At 38.3% G+C, this 18,916-nt stretch overlaps 1 protein-coding gene across 2 annotated transcripts in view; it reads right to left on the bottom strand.

Moving 5' to 3' along the window:
• Positions 1–18,916, bottom strand: part of PRKD3 (protein kinase D3) — an 87,200-nt gene that overhangs the window by 11,596 nt on the left and 56,688 nt on the right. For both annotated transcript variants that reach the window (XM_042933235.1, XM_042933234.1), the window contains exons 8-14: positions 17,494–17,677; positions 15,929–16,052; positions 14,183–14,260; positions 12,848–13,124; positions 9,928–9,980; positions 5,576–5,648; positions 4,413–4,519 (exon numbers count right to left, since the gene is read on the bottom strand). In XM_042933235.1, coding sequence (XP_042789169.1) covers positions 4,413–4,519; positions 5,576–5,648; positions 9,928–9,980; positions 12,848–13,124; positions 14,183–14,260; positions 15,929–16,052; positions 17,494–17,677 — 896 coding nt within the window. The remainder of the gene's footprint in view (positions 1–4,412; positions 4,520–5,575; positions 5,649–9,927; positions 9,981–12,847; positions 13,125–14,182; positions 14,261–15,928; positions 16,053–17,493; positions 17,678–18,916) is intronic.

Genomic DNA, 18,916 nt, shown 5'->3' with positions numbered 1-18,916 from the left:
TCAGAGGGCACCTGGGTGGCTCAGTCAGTTGAGCGGCTGACTCTTGATCTCAGCTCAGGTCATCACCTCAGGGTTGGGAGTTCGGGCCCACACTGGGCTTTGCGCAGGCCGTGGAGCCTACTTAAGAAAAAAAAATTCAGGAGGTGGGAGCTTTTTGTTTTCTGATTTTGTAATTTATTTCTAGTTTTATTGCATTAGGATCAAAGAACACTATCCTATGGCTTTTTTGAATTAATGAGGTATTCTTTGTTCCCTGTTTTTGGGACACAGATGTCAGTATCAAGTGGTTAGATTAGCTTCTACTGTTTAGGCCTTCTACGTTGTTAGTTTTGGCTACTTCATCTGCCAGGACCACTAAGTGCTTGCCAGTTCCTCCCTGGCTCTAGTTTCCTTTTATAAATCTTGCCACTGTTAATCTGCTGTGATCTGCATTCTTCCACTGTCAAAGTGCCCTTCTTCAGTTCACTTACTGTTTTCCCTTGAATTAAATCTTACCAGATCATGACCCCCTTGGCCTTCTATTTGAGGAGGGACCTGGAGAGGATATCACGACTGGAGAGGTCAGAAAGAGCCAGCAAAACCTGCTCTGACTGCGGCCCCTCTTCCTGCACGCACCCCTGGCTCCCCCTGCAGTGTTTCTGGAAAACTCCTACCTATTTTGTAGGTCTGAACTCTCTTCTATTTTTATTAAAGACACAGTATACATTTCTGTTTATCATTTTTCTTGTAGCTTTTGGGTAATTTCCAAGAAGAGGTGGGGGAAATGCTGAATTTATACCACAGCGTATAACCAGAAATTTCTCTCTGAAGTTTCTGATGACATTTTCCCATTAACACAGTAGCCGTGAGAGTGCCACACATCTTCCCCCATTACTACTCTATACCTACCCTCTTCAGGCAGGGGCAAAAGACATTTTATATTACCTTATCCCCATGAAACAAAGGTAAAAATCCTCCGTTTCCTTCCTGCCCCACAACACGCTCCCCAGATGTGGCCGTGTTAACAGTTTACGTAGGTATGGACCTTTTCTCTGCATAACCACTTGTACCCATCTACAAAGTAACACATTACCTTAAGGAACTATACAAGTGAAACCATTCCACGCTTCCATTCAAAATTTTAACAATGTGTTATGGGTTAATTCCCCACATAAACACATTTATTCAATAAATATTAAATGAGTATTTGCTATGTGCCAGGACTATGCTGGTAGTCTGGATTCATGAGTACACAAAATTGACAAATATGTCTCATCTCACTGAGCTTATTAATTCTAGCAAGGTTGGGTAGACACTAGGTAATAAACTAGTAAATGACCCAGTGTGAAGGTGGTAAATGCTACGGAAAGAAGAGGAAGGGGCGCTGGGGGTAGATGGGTGGATAATGCTGAACGGAATGCAAGGGCCTCACGAGGAAATAACATCTGGGCAAAGTCTTGAAGGAGATAAAGGAATATGCCATGCAGATATGGGGCGTGCCAGCATTCTAGGCACAGGGAATAGCTTAAGCAAAGTCCTTGAGGCAGGACCATATCTGGCAAGTTTGAGGAACAGAAAGACAGTGTGGTCACCATCTGGAAAAGAGACTCAATGTGTTGAGTGTGGTGTCTATGATGGAACCTTTTTAAAGAGATTTTGATTTAGCTGAATAGAATATGTGCAGATGTCCAAAAATGTCACGTTCTCATTTCTATTAAATTGATAGAAATACAGAGCTTATCACCAGGCACTCAAGAGAGAGGCTGGATGTTCCTGGGTAAACTGTAAGGTCACTCCTAAGTCAATGATTCTATAATTGTCTCTCTCTGCCATTGGAAAGGCCAAAAGTATGGTCTCAATAATATGCCTGGTCTTCACCCCATCCTCTCTTTATAAAGATGAGGACACGGTGGGCGCCTGGGCGGCTCAGTCGGTTAAGTGTCCAACTTCAGCTCAGGTCACGATCTCACAGTCTGTGAGTTTGAGCCCCACGTTGGGCTCTGTGCTTACAGCTCAGAGCCTGGAGCCTGCTTCAGATTCTGTGTCTCCCTCTCTCTCTGCCCCCTCCCCTGCTCATGCTGTCTCTGTCCCAAAAATAAATAAAAACATTAAAAAAAAATTCATAAAAAAGAAAAAAAGATGAGGACATGGGGAAGAAAAACTACGGCTGTCAGTGGAGCTGCAGGGGACTTACAGTACCAGGATCAACTACCAGGCTGCGTTCACCCAGACCTTTAGATTTGTTTAAGGAGGACTACATACAAGAAGAATCAGGGGCCGTGACTGGAAAGTAAGGATGACCGGGCTGCCAGGGGAGGCGGGAACCAAAGGGTGGAGCGAGTGACCGAGTACAGTAAGTGCCTCGTGACCCGTGTGGAAGGGTCTCGCTGAAATGCTCATACAACCAAATCTTGTGGAATGAATTTCAGCAAATGAGTTACTCTCTGAAAGAAGTCTGCTTTAAAAAAATGTATTTACCATATTCACATTGTTCTAAGAGAACTGTAATTCAAATATAAAGTAGCCTAAAGCTGGTCCTCACACTCAACATTCGCTGAACTTACACACTGCAAAGAAACTGAAGTCACAATTTTACACACACACACACACACACACGCACACACACACACACACACACACACACACAGGAGATCCAATGTGGCAGAGAAGAAAGAGCATGTGGTGTGGAGACAGACTTAGATTCACACTCTGAACCTGTCTTCTTCCTGCTGGGTGATGTTAATTAAGTTTAGTTTCTGGCACAAAGTAAGCCATTCACGACATACGATTTGAACAGAATCTATAACAAAGAATATGGTATTAAATTTAAGATGAAAATAGTATATTTGGAGACATACTATAATCACTTAACTGTATTCCCCATAGGGCAATATCAATGAAAAAACCCAGAAGGACAGAATACAGCTTTTGCACTGTGCATTACCTGGAAACCCCGAAATTTAGCTATTATGAGCCACAGTTCATAACATGGCGAAAAAAAGCTTCAGTGTTTAATTCAAAGATGTGTTCGTGATCAAAGCGACAAGGATGAATCAAGTCTTAAGAATATATCCTTGGAGCACCTGGGTGGCTCAGTCAGTTGGGTGTCCAACTCAGGTCATGATCTCACTGTCCGTGAGTTCAAGTCCCACGTCAGGCTCTGTGCTGACAGCTCAGAGCCTGGAGCCTGCTTCAGATTCTGGGTCTCCCTCGCTCTGTGCCCCTCCCCTGCTCACGCTCTGTCTCTGTCTCTCTCAAAAGTAAATAAACATTAAAAAAAAAAAAACCTTAAAAAATATATATCCTTAATGGTTTTTTTTTTTTTTTGCATACTAGTTGGACAATGAGCAAGATTCCAAAATTAGATGTGAAAAAGATTTCTAACCATATCCTAATATAGTCTGAATGCTATTAATATTCTGTATGAAGGTAGTTTTATAGGAGGAAGCAACTTGAAAGGACCACAGGTAGCTTGTTGATCATAATCTTTTGATTATCACGCCTCTGAAAAAGAAGTGAGGCAAACATTACTGCTAGTAATTGATAATGTAATACATGTAAAATTAATCCTTTGTTTATACATTTCTTACCTGCTTCTTCAAGGAAGCCTAAGTTCAGTAGACTATCTTCTTGAACTTCACCCACAAGCAAATGGGGGCTCTGACAGCATTAACTATTGTATCACCATGATTTCTTAAATATTATGCAAAAGCTACACAGTAAATAGATATTTGCATATTATAAATGATTTAGGATATTCATAAAAATAAAGATAAAGCTACATTTTAGTCTTCTAGATGACCCCCAAAAGAGGTAAAAATGTTACATGAAAATAAGAAGACAGTAATTTATTTTATGGAAGTCATTGTCAGTATATCTTTAAAAATACACCTTAGTGGACTAAACCATTATAAAATTAAATCTTTGGAGTTGTGAATTAATAAAATAGCAAATGCTACTGTTAAAAAGTCAATTTTTAAGCAGACTTTTTTTTTTTTTTTTATAGCAATTGCTATAATCATCAAGCAGATCATCTGTGAGAACTGAACGGGTATAGCACTGATCTCCTAATCAAATGTGGTGATACAGAACTATCAAGTGTTTTGAGCTTCTGGAGAGACGAATTAAGAGTTTTGTTGTTAAGATTTTACTTATGAAAATGTGTTCTAAACAAACCTACTACCATAACGGCAGTTCTTGTAACTCCTAGGTTACTGTAACTTAATTTTTCCTTTAAAAAAAAAAATAAAAAAAAAGACTTAAGGATTTAATGCAGATGTCCACCAACCTCTCACTAAGCCAAAAGGGCATAATATGAAAACAAAACAGAAAACAAGCCTTATTCTTATCAGCACAGTAAACAGACCTGTATTTAAAAACTCATAAATCAAAATTAAAACCAATACAAAGCAACTTGGTTTTTTGTTCTTTACCTGTAAAATAGCCACTTCATTACGGAGTTGACTTTCCTGTTTTGTGGGGAATCTCATCTTATCAATTACTTTAATAGCCACATCCCTTCCAGTCTTTCTGTGTTTTCCTATTAAAAAAAAAAAAAAAAAAAAAGTATAGAAAAGTAAGAAGCAGCAAACTGTCAGCTCATCTACAACATAAAAGCTTTATCAGGAAGTTGTCCACAGACCAAAACTGATATGTATTTACTCTTATATTTCTTTTCTTTGGCTGATTTTGTTCTTCACTCACCTTTAATTTTAAGAAGTAAATTGTTTTCCCTTAATAGTAGCTGTCCCTAATGACAGCTTCATTACTCAAAACAGCAGGAAATTTGAATGAACTTGGGTGCTGAAAAATAATCTACCTTATTAGTTAACTACTCTTAGTCTTCAGAGACTGTCAAGATAGAAACACTGTATCAATGAATTAATTTTACTAGGTTCACTGAGTCAGCACAAAGTTATTTAACCACACTTGAGAGCAAGCCTGGAGGCAGAAAGGCCGAGGAGGAGACTACTTAAACAGTGCCAGCAAGTGAGGACTAGGATTTAACATTACCTTCCTTCTATACCTCGGATCATAGCTCATAAAAGTACTTTTATGTACAATTAGGTTTAATTAACAACCCTGTGAACTATGCAGGTAAAGGTTTATTAACTCCATTCAACAGATGAAGATACAAAGGCACGGTGAGCTTAAATGACTCTGCCAATATCATAAGTCACAGTGAGATCTCAGGTCCTCAGACGTGATATAACATTCATGCCAACAGCAGATGAACGGGGCCATTTGTGTTGGACATCCAGTAGGGCATAACCTCCAATAAACAAGCTCACACGCCGCCCAACAAACCTCTGAGCCATTGATTTTTCCCTCACAAACATCTTTATGCTACAAGAGATAAAGTAAGACTACTGTGGAACTAATTTCCTGATTCTTTGTTACTTTGTAAAGTCTGCGGTTGAAATGAAGAATGAATACTCAGTTACAGTGAAAAGGGCTTAGCTGAAAGAATGCAAGTCAACCCTGCAGAAACAAGCCACTGGACAAAATTGTGACAAGACGTAACAGCTAGCAGAGGTTTTCAAATTTCACAATTTTCTGGAGTACGTATAATATGCAGCAGGCTGCAGTCACTCACCTCCATAGACGATGCCAAACTGGCCTGAACCAAGCACCTCATCGGCAAAGATCTGGTAAACAGTACTAATGTCCTATTTGGGAAGGAGTAAGCAGCATTATTTGCCCTATGAAACATGGTCAGCATCTCTAACTCTTCATTCTAACACTTAAACACATTTTTATTTTTATGAGGCAGCTAATTTTCATAGCAAACATTTTATGAATATAGACTTCCCATGTCCTAGAAAAGCCCAGTTTTAATACTATGACTCTTAATATGCAAGTATAATATATTCAGCAAGATCTTTGGGGGGGAAATGCCTTGAATAAAAGAAATCATGCATTTATTAAGTAATCATCTATAAACAGTAAATTAACATAAAAAATTAAGAACAGTATTTTACTTATTTCACCATCAAAGAAATTTGCTATCTTTGATTTGAGAGAAAAACTCACAAGGTTCATATTATCGAAATTAGGCTAACTTTGAAAGGCTGGTGACAGCGTATGTGTGAGAAAGTCTGTCAGTGAGACCCACTCCCCAATCTTCTCCCCAGCCCCGCTCTCTCTTGGTGGTGGTTGCTGCTGTCGGAATATTCTTGGGAGGGCAATCCCCGGTCCTCTCCACAGCTCTTCGATCCCGGTCTCCCTTTTGTTTGGGGTCTGTGCCAGTCTGCATGAACTCAGGGGCTCGATCTCCGTGGCTCTTACATTCCCAGCCAGTGCCTGTCTCACGGTAGTAACTCAAATAGAATCACATAGGCCTCAATTTTCTCAATTGGTAAAGGGAATATAGTAACACCTATTTCACTGGATTTTTAAGCAAATTAAATAAAGATATCTACAAAGTGTCAAATCCAGTGCTTAGCATATAAAAATCACTAATTCTATAAATCTGATTTCCTAATTTGTTTTAATTAGATAATCTTAAATTGTTGACTCCCCTGGGACGTTTTCTCATCTGTAAAAAAAAAAGTATTGGTCTACATCCCTAGGTTCCTCCTAATTTAAAAAATGCCTATGATTTTATGATTATCATCAACATTTATTGAACCCTAACTGTACACAGGGCTCTGCAAAAGGTAGCTAATTTGTGGAAGAGACCTGGTTAAGGGCCTTATGATGTATTTGGGAAGCAGAAAAATCTATTAAAAAGATAAGGAATTCAGGCCATATCAGGGTCAAATAAGTACTACATTAGAGGCTATCCTAACACCTTTTCTTTTACTAACTCACCAGAATAACCTACACTCTCCATTCCCTCTGAAAAGCATATATTGACTGATGTCTACCACAGCCTAACAAAATGCTTGTGGCCGGTATCCCAATGAGTAGCTCTTAAAACTGAATTTATTCCCCAAACCATTTTGCCAAATGTACTTGTTATAGATTACACAAAATTAAATATAAATATATTTGATAAGTCAATGAAACACACAAGATTTCTATGAAAACTAAGGAGTTTTACAAACTCCAGATTGGGGGAGTGCGGATTCTGTTCTCAGAATATTTCACAAGTATCCCTGGCTCTACTTTAAAGAAACAAAAATAGGAAATTATAGATATTATGGGTGTTGTATAATAAGAATTTGACTGGCCTCTTTCCCTGGTTTCTCAGAGAAAGACTCTTAAATCCTGGGAATTTCCCAAGTCACAGGAATATCTCATTCATGTAATACATGAGCCCTTTGGATCACACCTGTGTTAAACTAACAAGATGACTTAGGATGAGGAAATATCACTGGAAAGACTAACCACGTGATTAGAGGGTTGGGGCCTTTGAACAGTCCAAACTCAGGGGAGGACACGAGGGGGCAGGAGATTGAGTTCAATCATGTAGCCAACGATTCAGTCAATCATACTTAATGAAACTCAAAAAAAACCTTTGGACACCACAATCCAGGTAACGCTCGGGGCTGGTGACACATCTATGTGCTGGAAGGGTTGCATACCCGGACTTCAGCAAGAGAACGCAGAAGCTCTACATTCAGAACCCTCCCAAACCGCACCCTAGGTGTCTTTAGTTGCCTGGTCCCGATTTTTATACTTAAGCTGTAATCAGAAGTCCAGAGTTTTCCTGCGCTCTCAGAGTCATTCTAGTGAATTATTGAACCTCAGTGTGGGTTCGTGGGAATCCTCTGGATTTGTAGCCAGTTGGTCAGAAGTACGGGTGACCTGGAGACCCCTGCACTTGTGGCTGGTGTCTCAAGTGCGGGCAGCCTTTTGGGAACTGTACCCTTAGTCTGTGAAGTCTGCACGAAATCTGGGTGGTTAGCATTGGAACTGCATTATAGATGTGACTGACACAAGAAAGACAAAGTGCAAGTCTGCTTAGCAGACCCATAAGAATCTCAGTCCTCTGACAACAGCAAATGAATGTGCATAGGTATGTTTTAAGTTACCATGAAAATTTTAAGGTTTGTAAGAATCATTTTTATATGCTTCCTAACTTTAATCAACTTTTTGTTTAACCAACCAAATTTTGGTTCTAATCAAATTAGATGAGGGGACATGTGCTATTCAAATAATAGCTGCCAGAAAAGGTTTTTTCACAAAGATCAGCTCTAAACCTTTCCCCCTTTCAGCTATGAATGTGCATGTCCCTCAAGCTCCTTCAAAGTTAGTGACCTCACGTTCTTGTTACTCCTCCTTCCCTCCCCGAGAATCTGGTATCTCTCGTACCTGCCACTACCACAAGAGATACATACACAGATTACATCTCCTTGAGACCCTCTATTTCCCATAGCGCCAACGGATAACGTGTCTTCACCGCAATCCTAGAATAGGCAACATTTATATGCTAAGAGCTAGAACAGCTGGATGCCCCAGGTGGAAGATGGTGAGAGATTTTTATCAGAGAAATTTATATATAGTCAACGAAATATTTTATGACTTCTTTTTCTAGCCTTTTTTCTTTCTAATCCATGGTTGGCAAACTAGTTGGTAGGTCTGCTGGGTCTTTTTGTACAGACTCCTGATCAAAGAACAGATTTTACATTTTTTTAAAAAGAGAAAATAATGGTATCTTTCGACACATGAAAGTGACATAAAGTTCAAAATCAAGGGTCCATAAATGCAGGTTTATTGGAACGCAGCCATGCTCATTCCTTTCTGTACTAAGGCTGCTTTCTCACTACCATGGCAGAATCAAGTAATTGGGTGTGGTCCACAAAGCCTAAGATATTTACTATCTATCCCTTTATAGAAAGTTTGCTGGGGCGCCTGGGTGGCTCAGTCGGTTAAGCGTCCGACTTCGCCTCAGGTCACGATCTCGCGGTCTGTGGGTTCGAGCCCCGCGTCGGGCTCTGTGCTGACAGCTCAGAGCCTGGAGCCTGTTTCAGATTCTGTGTCTCCCTCTTTCTCTGACCCTCCCCTGTTCATGCTCTCTGTCTCAAAAATAAATAAATGTTTAAAAAAAAAAAAAAAGTTTGCTGACCCCTGTTACAATCCTCAGCACATACCTACATATATATACCAGCCAAACTGAACCTATTCACTATTCCTTACAAGTCCTGTATGTCCTGCTTCTCTCTATGTGCCATCCTGGTCCCTGTCTTGTATGAAGTAGTATTCCCTGCCCTCACCCTCTCAGCCCTTGAGTCAAAATCCCTTTCCATCCACTTGGGCACAACTCAGGATTCACTTCTTGTAGGAAGCTTTCTCTGCTGACCCAGCAAGAAGTGGTCTCTCCCTTCTCTTTGAACTAGTCTGTCACTATGTAATAGTCTACTAACACTTATGAAAAAGTTAACTTTATTTTCACAGTTAAAAAAATCTGCCACACTTTCCTTCATAAGGCAGAATTCCTTAAAGAAGTTATCAGCCCTGAAGTCTAGCCTGCCTGGTGTCTTTAGGCCAAATGGTCAATACTTTGGCCTAAGAATTATTTTTTTGAATTTTCTTTAACGTTTATTTATTATTGAGAGACAGAGAGAGACAGAGCATGAACGGGGGAGGGGCCAAGACACAGGGAGACACAGAATCCAAAGCAGGCTCCCGGCTCCAGCTGCCAGCACAGAGCCCAACGTGGGGCTCGAACCCACAAACCGCGAGATCATGGCCCGAGCCGAAGTTGGATGCTTAACCGACTGAGCCACCCAGGCGCCCCATATATTTTTTTTTAATTCAAGTATAATTAGCATACAGTGTTAGTTTCAACAGTTCTATATGTTTCTCAGTGCTCATCAGGATAAATGCATTCTTAATCCCCTCTATTTCCCCACCCCCCCATTCACTTCCTCTCTGGCAACCACCAGTTTGCTGTGTTTAAGAGTTTGTTTTTTATCTCTTGCACTGATTTTCACATCTTCATTTACCTATTTTAATTATCCAATTTGCATATCTTAGCTATAATTTTCAATTTTTACTTACCACATTTTCCTGGATCTGACAGTTAGATACAGAGATACTAGTAGATAAATCTTCTGTAAAACAGAAGAACGATGTATGAGCAAAGAACAAAATTGTTATAGGACTTAATAATATTAACATCTGCTGACATGCAAGTGCCCACAGTACATTAAGTTTTATAAACTGGCTGAATTAAAAATTGGCTAATTATGTTCCTTAAAAAAATTTATCCACACACACAATACTAACCCAGTAACAGGAAACTGGTTAAATAAAACATGAAACATCCACACAAAGAAATCCTATCTAAACATTTAATGGTGTACAGCTATAATACTGAGTTAGAATGCTATCCACAGCATATTAAGTTAGAAAGGCAAGTTGTAAGGTAGTAGCAGCATTTAATGAAGAAAATGATACTTCCGATGAGTGAGAGAAGTAGGGTTGGGGAACAAAGCCTGCTCTTTATACACTTCTATACTGCCTTCATTTTCTAAAACATAAAAAGCATGCATTACTTTAGTAATAAGAAAATTTGGGGTGCCTGGGTGCTTCAGTCGGTTAAATGTCTGACTTTGGCTCAGGTCATGATCTCGTGGTTCATGAGTTCAAGCCCTGTGTCAGGCTCTGGGCTGACAGCCTGCTTCAGATTCTGTCTCCCTCTCTTTCTGCCCCCTCCCATCATGCTCTGTCTCTGTCTCTCTCTCAAAAACAAACATTACAAAAACTTTTTTAAAAATTAAAAAATAATTAAAATTAAAAATTAGACAAATCTACATATACTAGCATTGAAATATATCTGATATATATTAAATAGTGGATAAAAGCCAGTTCCAAAAAGAACACAGAGTATGACCACACTTTTCTACAAAAATAAAATATAACAATACAGCACAGATAGCATAAGCTTCCCTTCTCCCCAAAGCAAGAAATATACACCAAATTGTTCATAATGGTCTTCTGAAGGAGGAGGTATAGGATCAGGAATAAGGGGGGGGGGGGCGTTACAAGTGTATAGGAAGGACTTCTTCATCTTATATTCCATAATGCTGTAAAATTCAAATGTTTGTATTATTTTGGTACACAACAGAAGTAACTGACAAGAGAAAAGGGCAGCATGGGAAGTGAGTAAGAGGTTAGGTCTCAAACATCTAGAATCTTGGAGACAACTCAAAGACAATATGAAATTTCCTTTACAATCCCAAATACAAAAATTAACAAAATGTAAGCAAACTATGCATCAAAAACTATGCATCAAAAAATGACTATCAAAGCCTGCATTTAAAAATATTAAATCAATCTTAAAATATTTTAAATAATTAAAACATTAAATATCAATGAAACAAAAAAAGGCACAGCATCAACGATACAGAAGTATCTAACACTGTGCTTTCCAATTGTTCCGGTTTCCTAGTGTCAACGCAGATTGTTTCAAAGGCCTCCACTGTCCAGCTCCACCCAGTTTTAATTTCCATTGCTTCCCAGAACTTTACACCACAAAAAGCAGCAGCAACAACAATAACAGTATTACCAGTGCATCAGGAACTGTGCATTGTATGCATTTATTATGATTCACACTTTAGATGAGAGACTGTAGAGACCAAGGTCACACAGACAGTAAGCGGCACGACTGCGCGTCATTCTCTAGCACTCTCACGCAACCCTTCCGCTTTTCGAGATTCTCAACCCGAGGGAGGAGGTCCATGGATGATGGGCTAGAGGAGGTTCCCACATCCAGTTATACATAAAATTTGTATGTATGCTCCTGTATTATTTTCTGGGGGAATAGGTCCATGGCTTTAGTTAGGTTATCAGAGTTCTGTCTAAAATCCCCCAAAACTTTAGCAGCACTGTAGATATCCATTAATTCATCCTCTTAGAATCAATATTAAACACCAAACATGGTCATGGTCATTATCTTCATCCCATTGATCACACCTGTCTCCTTAACTAGAATAACACTAGCTCTCTACCCTTCTCTTTTAGCTTTTCCTATCCTAACCTACTTGGGATCCAAGGTCAAGATCCAAATCATGAAGTCTCTGCTTACTCCTTCTATCCATATCCGCATCCTCCAAGTAATGCATTACTCGTTTTTGCGCACTACTGCTTTATGCTGCTACGTAACACTTTCTTATGTATGTGTGTCCTATCTCCCTTAATTTCTGTGTTTCTTTCATACTCTAGCTCAGAGTGTAACATAATGCCAAGAATAGGTGCACAAAATAATACAGTTGAACAGAAATAAAGTACATGTAGGAACTGGCTGATACCTATTTCAATTTAAATATATCTAATAAATGGTGTTTCCCCAGAAATAACATAATACCAATGGCGTAAAAGTGACATTATATTATGGCTTTCATTTGATCCTTTACAAAATTTAGCTTTTATTTTATAAGTTTTGTTGGTGCAAAGAACATGTGTTTCAACAATTTTTTTTAGTATTTCTGAATGTCTTAATTCAGTTAAAAGAAAAACAGCATTTCTGGCTTCATAGATTTCACAAGTATGACGTGAACCGTAATTCTTGATCACCTGTTTATATCCCACCATGAAGCAAAATACTAATACTAGCAATTTACTTTAATCCACTGAGAGTTCATGGAAACTAAAGACTGTTCTATTCCTTACTGGTTCTCTTTCCTCGAATGCTGACAACCCCACAAAGTAGGTACTATCACAGAGAGGTGAAGTTTTGCCTAAGATCACCTAATAGGTTGGCACAGCCTGGAGAGGGAGACTGACTCTGGAATCTAGCTCTGGGGGTTGTATGTATACACTATAACCAACGTGAATTGTATAAAGGAATTAACCCGCAGTATTGGTTACTAACGATGAAGCTTAAAATGAGCGTTAGAAATACATAAACACAACCACACCCACAAAACGCTTAAGAACCAAAGGGGGGAAAAAAGCCATCAACAAGCTTATTGCTTACTGTGATCTTTCCCTTGCCCCGGAGAAGTGCAAACACTTGCTTGAGGGGTAACAGGCATGAGAGCTTGGCGAATTGCTTTTTCCCAGCTCTGTGCTACATCGACTCCAATTCCAGTGGCAGCAAGAACAGGATTGTGGGAACTGTCCCCATTGTTCTCCCCAACAAAGTATACCATAGTGTCAGTGATGATTTCAAAACAGTGTGGGTTGCTGCCTTGTGAAATGTTTGTGAAATCTTGTGGCGAAGATATGCGGAGAATTTCTGAAAGTGGAATTTCCTGCAGTAAAAAATTAAGCATTAAAAAATATAAATACATCTTTGTTTTTATTTTCAAATACGCTAAACGATCAAAGACACACATTTCTAGCGAATGCACTAAGATGAACACAAGTATGTGGTACACGGAGCACGCAGTCAAGTTTTACAGTAGTGTCTGCCATCAGTGATCTGCCAAAGGCAGAGCCTGGAGCGTACTAACCCAGTGTTCCAGCCTATAGCAGGCTGTTAGAATGCAAGGAAGGAGAGGACTGGGGAGAGTTAACCGCCACCGTATCCAACACTTGTCCCTTTCCAACTGTCATTAAATCAACTCAACAATTACTTCTCTGCCAGCTGCTGTCTGCAAGATGCAGCCCTCAAAGGAAAACAAAGCAAAAACAACAGCAAAAGGAGAACGCTAGCACAGGTTGTTCACACACTCCATTCTGGTTCTGCCCACAACTGTAACAACTCTGTATGTGTAGTCTACTCCCTGAGGCAAAAAAAACAAAAACAAAAAAAACCCCTATGTAAAAGAACCCAACCAGCTCAAAGTCATCAGTTTCTGATCTCTCTCTTAAGGATACAATCGCTCCACTTACAATTTTGTTTGGTGTCGGTCTGTGACATGGCCAAGTGTCATGGCAAAGGCAAAGAAGCCAGGCAAAGAAGACTATACAAAAGCGAAGCAGCAGCATGTGGGAATAGGGGCCTAAGATCAAATGGAGCAGGGAGAACATGGATACCACACCGGCCTCTTCTGGACAGGCAATGATCACGAACAGCCCAATCTAAATCATGGTGTCCAGAAGGAAATCAGCAGCAACCTGACAGGCAGGCCAAGACCAAAGGAACACACAACAAAAAACATCCTTTGGTAGCAGGGCTGCTGTGGGGGGTGAAATGGAGGGTGGGGGAAAACTGTTTCAACAAGGAACTCGAGAGTGACTTATAAGCGATATTAGGCAGAGTCATAATACACAGTATATGCCAATATAATAACTAACAAATATTACTTTATCTGGAAAACATACGATATTTTAATGTATGTTATTTTTTTAAATGTGGAATCTTTACCTTATAATACTTTGATCCAGATTCATTTTGAAATAATGTGAGACATTTGCTGTCCAGTCTCCAATAATGCCTCTTTCTCTATAAAATAAAGGGCATACAACTGTTAGGTATAAAAATAACGATTCTTCCAAAGTACCTGTGCCTTTCTTTCCTTTTCCTTTCATTTCTACTCATAAGTTTGTATGTCTGAATAGGTTTAAAATTCACGGGGGTCAAAATTCTGCGAACAGAAAAAGGATACGTAGTCATAAGCATACTCGAGTCCACCCTACCCCACGTAAGCAACGGTAGTAGGTTTCTGGGAATCCTTTTAGAGAACTTTATGTGAGCACATGCAAATACACGTGTGGTATACATGCACTGATATGTAATTCATCTGTAGGCTACATTTCTAATTTACCTATTGGCTTGCCAGGTCAAAAGATATGTACACATGTAATTCTCCTTGACAGTATTAATTATCCTACATATGATTTGATCCAATTTATAGTTTTATCGGCAACATGAGTACCTATTTACTCAAACCTTCACTAATCTAGTATGTCACTAAACTTTTTGATCTTTGCTATACTGATAAAAAAAAGGTAATTCAGTGAAATTTTAAATTGTACTTTTTTATTAAATATGAGATCAAGCGCTCATCTTTAAAAGTCATTTATATTTTCCTGCCTGTGAACTCTGTAGATAATATTTGCCCATTCTTTGTTTGTATTTTTTTTGAATCAATTTGTTGGTATCCTTTACACATCATGAAATGAATCCTTGTCTAGAACATGACTTCAGAATACTTTTTTCAGTTTGTCATTTGTCTTTGCTTTTTTTGACACGTGGCTTTTTTTTTTTTCATGTTTCTTAAAATAATTTTGTAAAATGAAGATTTTGGCCATTTTAAGTTCATAGCCTAATTAAAGGGAAGGTACAGAAGATTTCTCATATATCCCCTGTGCCCACACATGCAGAGCATTCCTGTGACCTACATCCTTCTGAGTGGTACATTCATTACAACTGATGAACCTACACTGACACATCATAATCACAAAGCCCATAATTTGTAAGAAACCACCAGTCTTCCAAAGTATCTACACCACTGCATCCCCATCAGCAATGAATGAAAGTTTGTGTTGCCCTACATCCTTGCCAGCGTTTGGTGTCGACAGTGTTCCAGATTTTGGTCATTCCAATAAGCGTGTAGTGGTATCTCACTGTTGTTTTAATTTGCATCTCCCTGACAACATATGATGTGGAACATCTTCATCATATGCCTGTTTGCCATCTGTACAGATCTTCTTTGGTGAGGTATATGTTAAGGTCTTTGACTCATTTTTTAATTGGGTTGTTTGTTTTCTTACTGTTGAGTTTTAAGCGTTCTTTGTATATTTTAGAGAAGTCTTTCATCAGATGTCTCTTTTGTAAATACTTCCTCCTAGCCAGTGGTTGTCTTATTCTCTTGATACTGTCTTTTGCAGAGCAGGAGTTTATAATTATAATGAAGTCCCTCTTATTATTTCTTTCATGGATTTTGTATTTGATGTTATATCCCCAGACCTCTTCTGAATCTCTACTGCTCTACTGGTTTGTAAAGATATTTCAACGTTCTGCCTTTTAAGAACTCTTTACAAATGTAACTACAGTTCCAATATACTATGTCTTAATACATATTACATCCTCATTTTGATTTTAAAAATGCACAAAATAAAGTACGTAACAAACTTTCACTACCATATTAAAATATCTGTGACTACTGACCAGGGTGTCCCTGCTGGTGTAATGGACCATCCACCCTTCCTTCACCATCGTGCTGCTCTTCCTCTTTGTGTGCTTGATGGACTGTACAACCCTCATCAGCGGAATATTACTGCTTGTTGACGGACTACAAAACATTTAACATTTATGATAAAATATTGATAATTTGAATTTTTAAAAAATCCTATGAATACTGTAAGCTCACTGGCCTTTTTAAAGATAACTGAGCTAAATTTTTTCAAAATATCTTACAGAAATAGGTTAAGAAAAAGAACTTAATCCTTTCATGATGATACACAGTTGATTTATAAAAGACTAAGACAATCCTGAAAGTCCTCATTATGTGTCATCAATATTTTTTGGAAGGTCCCAACACAAAACAATGAACAGAGCAGAAAGAATCTTCCCCAACTGGAAGATCTGGAGCCTGGAAGAGGGTCTCATTTGGGACTGCTGTTGAGAAAGCTTCTTTTGCCCTAAGCAGCATGATTAATTAGTAAATTCGTAACAAGGTAAAAAGCAAGTATACCTATTCACAAAATCACATGGTTCAAATGTCAAATTCCATTTTTCATGTTGTTAACAAGAAGTATTTCTAATAGATACTAATAAAATGATTTATAGCTACCAATTAAGAAAAAATAAAGTACTGCGTCAAATCAGGTAATATTGAAACGTGGGTCAGAAACAGCACAGCTGGAAGTAAAAGAACAATTTGATGGGATATGTGTGAAAAATATATGGTTTTTCAATTTGAATCTCAGTTAAATATTTTCTCTTAAATTATGAAATATTCATGATTAGGAAGCTAGCTAAGTTCTCTTCACAGTCTCCAAACTGGGTAAACAGTAAGTTTTAGTTCATAATGATAATGATAATAGCTGTAATCTAATGACAAGCCAAAATGAATAAATGACCACTCAGTTATGTGAGACTGATAAATGATCCATTTTCTCTAAATACTTCTTTGTTGCCAGTGAAGAACAAAACCTGCCAAAATATTCACATTTTATTACAAAGTAGTGTATCCTACAAAGCTGTATACACAAAAAACTGAATTTCTACAAACATAAGGGGATATTTATAAGTTTTATAATCCAATAGCATTTTACAAAGTGCTAACAGTCTAATTGTGGTAAAATGAAAACTGCCCCCAAATTTGTCACCATCATCTCTGTGCAACATTCGGCAGGTATATATTCTCACTGGTGTTTCTAACATCTGATAATTTGCCTAAATGAAGAAGCTGGTTGCTTTAATTGATAGTTTAATTCCGGCACCTTGTGGTGGCTGTTCCACAGCCAGATATAATATCTAGACTACATTTAAATAAAGCATTTTTCTCTTTAACAAGGATTCTCATACTTTCCCATCTTGAGTAGATGGCAAGAGTGTATAATTTATTTCAGAAATACTGTGGTGCATGTAAAGGAATTAGCAATACTTTAACTGGATTGTAAATTACATTCTAGGTTCCATTGAAAGAAATGTGGCTTTTTCTTTCTTAATGAAGCACCTGGACTAATCCTGCATTTGGAAGTAGCTTGCAATACACACACGTGCATTACCTGATGGTTTTCACAGCTTCCTCATCTCTTTCCACATCAAGATCAGACGGATCCAAGAAGAACATTTTATCTTCTGGAGGAGATGGTTCTTCAATGTCATCCAAGCCCCGGCTACCATCACTGTTCATGTCACTACTGTCAATATCCATTGGTATATCTGTATCTGTTCCCAGACTGGAAGGTTCTGGCAAAGTTTTAAATGAATTCAGAGTTTCAAATTAATGGGAGAGCAATACATGTAAATAGAAAAAGTATATTAAATGTGAAAAAAAAAAAAAGGTTTTAAAACTCTTAATGAAAATAGGAAAATATCTTTATGGATAAAGAGGTATTTAATTAAGGAAGATATAAAATGCACACACCCTAAGGCAGACAATTAATTAATTTGCTTAAACAGAACTTAGGGGCGCCTGGGCGGCTCAGTCAGTTGAGTGTCTGACTTTGGCTCAGGTCATGATCTCACGACTCGTGAGTTCGAGCCCCGCATCAGGCTCTGTGCTGACAGCTCAGAGCCTGGAGCTTGCTTCAGATTCTGTGTCTCCCTCTCTCTCTCTGCTCCTACTCCGCTTGCTCTGTCTCTCTCTCTCTCAAAAATAAATAAAAACATTTAAAAAAATTTTTTTAATAATTAGAACTTAAATTTCTGTATGACAAAATATACTAGAAGCAAAGCAAAAAATTAGCCACCACTATTGTATGTTGGGTTAACTGGTCCAGGGCAATTTGTTGGGGAAAGATAAATAGTCTGTTCCAAAAATGGTGCTGGTAGAACTGGATTATCTACATGCAAAAAGGTGAAACTCGACCTCTTTTGTAAACCAAATACAAAAATTAACTTAAAGTGGATCACAGATCTAAATGTAAGAGTTAATCTATGAAACTCTTAGAAGAAAACACAGGAGTAAATCTTTGTGACCTTGGGTTATGCAAAGCCTTCCAGACAAAATACCAAAAATATAAGTTACAGAAGAAAAATTAAAGTGGACTTGATTATAATTAAAAACTTTTGTGCTTCAAATGATACCTCAAAAAAGCAAAAAGTCTGTCCAACAGAAGGGAAAAAAGTATTTACATATCATATATCAAATAAGGGACTTGTATCTCAAATGTTTAAAGAACTCTTAAGACTCGATAATAAAAAAATAAATAACCAGTTGAATGAGCAAAGGACCAGAGTAATAGATATTTCCCAAAGCAGATGTAAAAATGACCAACAGGTATGTGAAAAGATGTGCATATCAATTAGCCATCCACGAATGCAAATCAAAAACACAAGGAAGTATTACTTCATACTCAGTAGGATGGCAACAATCCAAATGACAGATAATAACAAGCGGTGGTGACCTTTCAGAAAAACTAGAATCCTCATACACTGCTGGTAAAGTGAGTGTAAAATAGTGCAGCTGCTTTGGAAAACAGTTTG

Source organism: Panthera leo, chromosome A3, assembly GCF_018350215.1.
Source record: "Panthera leo isolate Ple1 chromosome A3, P.leo_Ple1_pat1.1, whole genome shotgun sequence".
NCBI classification, from domain to species: Eukaryota; Metazoa; Chordata; class Mammalia; order Carnivora; family Felidae; genus Panthera; species Panthera leo.
The sequence above is the reverse complement of the archived record's forward strand: the minus strand, read 5'-3'. Positions and strand labels throughout refer to the sequence as shown.